Genomic DNA, 5,862 nt, shown 5'->3' on the forward strand with positions numbered 1-5,862 from the left:
AGGGTCCAATTACCGCTGTCCACACTGCAGTGTGTCAGGTCAGCCACTGGAGCATGAGCAACCTACCACGGAACATACTAGTAAAGACCTTCCTCCTTTAGCAACCATCACTTGCCAAAAGTGTCTCAGCTTGGAGTGGGGCTGGTGAGCTTCTCCCCTATTCAGGCTGGAGCTCCACTTTCATTTTTGAGATGGGGGGGGGGGGTCTCTCGCTGAGCCTGAAGCTTGCCTTTGGCTAGACTGGCTTGCCAGTGAAGCTCTGGAAGCCACCTGTTTCTGCTTCTCAGCACCATTAGGCTAGGCTTTCTGTGTAGGTCCTGGGGACCCACAGTCTGCTCCTCATGCTTCTGCAGCAAATATTTTACTCACTAAAACATCCCTATGGCCCTGTCTCTTATCTATGTCTGTCTGTCTGTCTATCTCTATGTTCTATTTATCTATCATCTATCTTTCATTTATCTATCCATCTATTTATTATTTCTTTATAACAATCTATATCTATCTCTGTCTACCATATGTCTGTCTGTCTATCTATCTCTCTATATTTATTTATTTATTTTTCACTCTTTCTAGTTCCTTCTAGTTCAGGTCTTTTCAATAATCCTTTGCCTAAACATTCACAGAAGCTTTACAATTGAATGGTGACCTGTATACCAACTGTTCTGGAATCCATCCTAAAGTTCTCTTATTGCTGGAAAACCTTTAGTAGGTTTCCATGGCCCCATCTTCTCCCTATCATCACCTTGGAAACCTGGCAAATGAAATGCTCTCTGCTCTCCACCTTTACCGCGAGCCCACCCCTACCCTTGCTTTGCTGCCTAAGAGTCTGTGGATTCTACTTTAGGGTTTTTGGCCCCACTTCAAATCCACTTTCCTCATTTCCTTCTTTCTCCAGTCCCTTTTGTTACTCCAAATTCAAGTGTAGGGTAGCATGTTCCTATAACTAATGTGCACTGATAGTATTTCATGTGTTCACTGAGGTGGCGAGGGGCTGGGTTCCCACTCCAGTAGCCTGTGCTTGCAAGCATTGTTTTACAGTGACTTCCAAGTTCACACACTTTTCCCAGTGCAGTCTGGTGAGGCTTGAGGCCTTGGCCCTTCCAAGATGCTTTGAAGCCTTATTAGGAATATCTGAAAACCTTACTATTTTTGGGTTTATGAGAAAATTTGGGCAGGAATGGAACTGATGTCCTTTGTTTTTGTTTTAGTGAATAAGAATGCTCTGTGTGCATAGTGGTGCACACCTTTAGTCCCACCCAGCACTGGGGAGGCGGCAGCAGCAGGCAGGTCTCTGAGTTCTAGTCTAGCTTTGTCTACAGAGCTAGTTCCAGGACAGGACAACCAGAAAAACACTGTCTCCAAATAAAATAAAATAAAATAAAATAAATATTTTTTTTTTAAAAAAGAAGTGCTGATAAAAGAAACGAAGATTTGAAAGGACCAGGTCCTGAACCTGCCCACGGCCGTCAGGCTTCTCACTGACTCCACCCAGATGAATCGTCAGTTGACCTGTAAATTTAAGCAAGCTGTGTTAGACAAGAACATGGGACATCTCTGTACACTTACTACGTGGCAGCGATAAATTTATATGAGACATGAAGCATTGTCCAATACACATCTGTGTCCCCATGAGTATAGGTCATTTGTAATGCAGAGGGCTCCATGAGACCCTCACTGGGCTGCTCTCCTTAGGAAACCTGAAGCTGGTGAAGGGACACCTCTGTTTCTTTAAGGGTGAGTGGTCAGGATCTAGATGCAGACTTGGATTTCAATAAATATTTGTAAAAAATAAAATTAAATTAAAAAAGATTTCAAAGAGAGAAAACGGAGAACCTCATGTTATTACTAAACATATGTTACTGTTGCTATATGTTATGATTATCTTCTTTGCTTCTCTATGTGGACCGGAAATTCCTGGGAGGGTCTGGGCTTATATTGGTGACAGTGACAGCATGCTCAAGCCATCAACTCTGAGGGCATCTAGTTATGAACTGGCTCTAATCAAGTTCTCACTAGTATTTCTTCTACATAAGTACGTTGTTAGAGCAAACCCTATTGTAGGATGTAGTGTACCTTTCATACTGATAGACTCTGTAAGCTGTGGTTAATTTTATCATTTTGATTGCCTCTGAGGGTTGTCATTTATCTTCTGTATAATAAAGGTGGTGTATACATGATTTCTCCTTTTTATATTTGAAACCAAAGGGCCATGAGGCAATTTACAAAGTCATCAGGCTCCAGTACAGTCTTGTCACAGTCTTTTCGAGAGGGATTTGTAAGACTCAGTGGATGAACTACATTGACTGATCAGGAAAATTTTAGAAACATTTGTCCATACTTGACACAAAACAAACTTCCATAATCGATATGGGAAACCAGAACTTCTTTATTTGTATTTTTAGAACTTACTAGATTTCCCCAAGAATAAATCAGTCACTGTGTGTGTGTGTATGTGTGTGTGTGTTTAAACAGACAAAAACCACTGTGGAAAATAGGTAACATCTTCCATTTAATCTATGTGACAACTGAGAATCTGGGGAATGGAATGAAAGATACCAGCTCTAGGTTAGAACCAATAACTTTGTACCTGAATTCTGTTCTTTGAAAAGGCAGAAGCTTGGACATTTCTAGAACCTCCTCTTTTGTTTGTAGTCAAATGCTAAGTGTAACACTAATGGGAAAGGAGCTAACTCCAAAATAATATCTCAAATATATCGTGATAGTTGTCATATGTTGTCATCGCTTCCATTTCTGTCAAGAAAGACCAGAAGTTACAGCTGGACCAGCTGTTAGCAGCTGGAAATTGCTCCTGAAAGAAACAGAACTTTATTGTGTAGTAGATCCCAGCACACCAAACAGATGAAAGTCCCAGTAGTTCGGTTCCACACCGTGTGCCAGGGTACTTCACAAAGCGGAATCCATAACTACATACAGTTCTGTAGGCCTTGTTCTACCACATCACCACCGCAGAACACAAATAACGCCGCACATGATCAAAGGGGCGTCTGCGAGCTCCCCTTTAAGAGCTTGCTCCGCGGGACTAACGTTTGAACCGGCCCTGGGGCTCCTCCTCTGCCTCTGATTGGCCGGGGGCGGCGCACGAGTCGCATCGGCCCGCCCAGAACGGTTGGCGGCGCTTTGTGATTGGCGTTCACGGAGCATATATAAATCGCCGAGTGGCCCCGCAGCGCTCAGTTTTGAGGCCGGCCCAGAACGGGTCTGTTGTCTGAGGACAGGAGGCGGAGAGAACTACGCGTCACCAGGTCTTTTCTCCACCGAGCTTTCTGAAGCCGAGGGTACAACCACAGAGGGGAACCTGTTTCCTCCTCCCGCTCCTCTCGCAGCTTCAGAAGGCAAGCAGGCACTCACCCAATCGTCTGGAAGAGGAGGCAGGATGGAGTTCAAGCTGGAGGCTCACCGCATCGTCAGCATCTCCCTGGGCAAGATCTACAACTCGCGGGTCCAGCGCGGCGGCATCAAGCTGCACAAGAACCTCTTGGTGTCATTGGTGCTGCGCAGCGCCCGCCAAGTCTACCTGAGTGACCCCTGCCCTGGCCTGTATCTGGCCGGCCCTGCGGGGACCCCGACGGTGCCGCCGCCTCAGCAGCCCGGAGAGTCGGTAGCCGGGCCACCCTCCGGCTGGGGAGAGCCGCCCCCGCCGGTCGCCCGCGCCGCCTGGCCGGAGCCCGAGCCGCAGCCTCAGCCTCAGCGTCCCTCCGTGTGCCACACACTGGGAGCGGGAAGCTCAGAACCGGTGGCCGCGGTGTCCGGAGCGGGAGACGTTCTCCGGGGCGGAGAGGAGGACTCGGCGGCAGCTGCTTGGGGCCGCGTGGAACGTCCGCGCGCGGCGCCTTCTGGAGGTGACTCCGACGCGTGCCCCGAGGGGCCCCGGGCAGTGCGCCGCCCGTGCGGCTGCCCTTCGGCCGTGGAGGAGCGGTCCCCCGCGCCACCTGCCCCGTGTCCCAGGAAGCGTGGCGCAGCGGGGGTGGGTGGCGGCCGCGCGGGCTGCTCGGCGCCCGGCTCTACCCCTCTCAAGAAGCCGCGCCGGAACTCAGAGGAGCAGCCGGTCACCGGCGAGGAGGACACCGATGAGGAGATGGAGACCGGGAACGTGGCAAACCTCATCAGCATCTTTGGGTCGAGCTTCTCTGGGCTTCTTCGGAAAAGCCCTTCGGGCGGCCGGGAAGAAGAGGAGACGGAGGAGGGCGGTCCGGAAGCCGCCGAGCCCGGGCAGATCTGCTGCGACAAGCCGGTGCTGAGAGACATGAGCCCCTGGAGCACAGCCATCGTGGCCTTCTGAGCCCTCGGGACCCGAGCGGCTGGAGCTTGAGCAGCGGGAGTCCCCGAAGTGCGGCCGGGGCCTTTCCCGGCGGCGAGGACGTGCCGAGACCGTAGGCGCTGGGCGCGTGAGGGAGACTGGTTGCTGCCGGGCAGCACATCGCCCCGGAAGGGGCAGCCCGGCTGGACCGTGGCTCTCGAGTCTCATCCTGAGACCTAGAGTGGAGGCTTATTGGAAGAGGACCATCGATCGTTAACTTTTGTATCTGTGTGTGTGTCCGTGTGTAAGTTTGTCTTGTGTTGAGACTGTTCTGTGGTTCTGGAATGCACCACCCCTTCCCCCGGGCTTGAGACTTTGGGGGTGCAGACGGGGACTTTCCTCTGCCAGCAGCACAGAAAAGGAAGCTGCTGAAAGGCTCGAGGCAGGGGAGTTCCCCGTTCGATCTTGGGGAAGAGAGGGACTTTACACACACCTCTCTCGTGAAAGCTAAGACCGCACCGGGGCGCGGAGTGGCGTTTTCTCACAGGATTTCCTCAGACTAGAGGGAGTTCGTCTGGAGTAGAAACTTGTACTATTTTCCTCCCTCCCCATCTTTCTCTGGCACAGAAGAAGCGCTTCTACCCTGTGATTACTCTGGGAAAGCAGAACATTAAGGGAGCTTCAATTCCCCACAGGGAAAAAAAAAGCTTGCTGAACTTCACAGAAGAGTTCAAGCTTGGAAATACGGAGTTTATAGAGAAAAGATATATTTTTAAAAGCTCTAGCTCAGAACTTACTACACAGTGCTTTTAAAAAGTGTTTAATGAAACAAAGTTTACAGACGAGCTCTAAGTGGAAGGACCTTATGGTTTTGTAGATATGGTGACTCCAGTCTTTGTTGTATAAAGGTTGGGGGAGCTGATAAGGTTTTTGTACAGTATTTTCTCCTCCTCTGTATTGATTTTTGTATAAAAATGTAACTACGTGTCTAACACGTATTAAATATTTTGAAGCAACTCCACTGCCTGCTTGTATGTATGTAATCACTTGTCTGGGTTTCCAACAAGGTGGGGGAGGGGCAGCCAGACTGGGAAATGGAAGGTGTGGTTCTTAGTATCAGCCATTCACAGGCTAGGGACATTGTTGGCTGACTTGAGTAAGTATAAAGAGAGACACGTTTAAGGGTTTTGTTTTTTGTTTTCACGCATATCCCCATACTAATAGATACTGGTATTAATAACTGGTAGTTTCAGACCTGCCTCTAAAACAGCTTTCTCTATAACAGGCCAGTTTGGTTTTCTATAGTTTGATCTGATAAAATCTTTAATATTAAATAATATATTAAACGTCAAGCTTTACAGCCTTTTCAATATCAGATATTTCCACCAAAACTTTGTTCCGAAACAGGAACACGAACAGGCCATGTGTCAATTTTTAGATTTGAATTGGGGTGGTGGGGGATAGATAGCAACGTCAGAGGTTTTATGAGGACCTATCATGAAGAAACCGATGAGACTGACTTGTCTAAATGTTCAGATGTCCCACTAGATGTCAAGGTTGACGTTTGAATTTAGTTGTAGAAAGTAAATGCTGAAAGTGAAATT

General features: G+C 48.6%; 1 protein-coding gene across 1 annotated transcript; it reads left to right on the forward strand.

The window, feature by feature from the left end:
* The first annotated feature begins 3,214 nt into the window (after positions 1–3,214).
* Positions 3,215–5,251, forward strand: IER5 (immediate early response 5). Its single transcript, XM_080910215.1, has one exon. The coding sequence runs from the start codon at positions 3,395–3,397 to the stop codon at positions 4,298–4,300; it is 906 nt and encodes a 301-aa protein (XP_080766341.1). The 5' UTR covers positions 3,215–3,394; the 3' UTR covers positions 4,301–5,251.
* Positions 5,252–5,862: the final 611 nt, after the last annotated feature.

Source organism: Micromys minutus (assembly GCF_963924665.1).
Source record: "Micromys minutus genome assembly, chromosome: 1".
In the NCBI taxonomy this organism is placed as follows: Eukaryota; Metazoa; Chordata; class Mammalia; order Rodentia; family Muridae; genus Micromys; species Micromys minutus.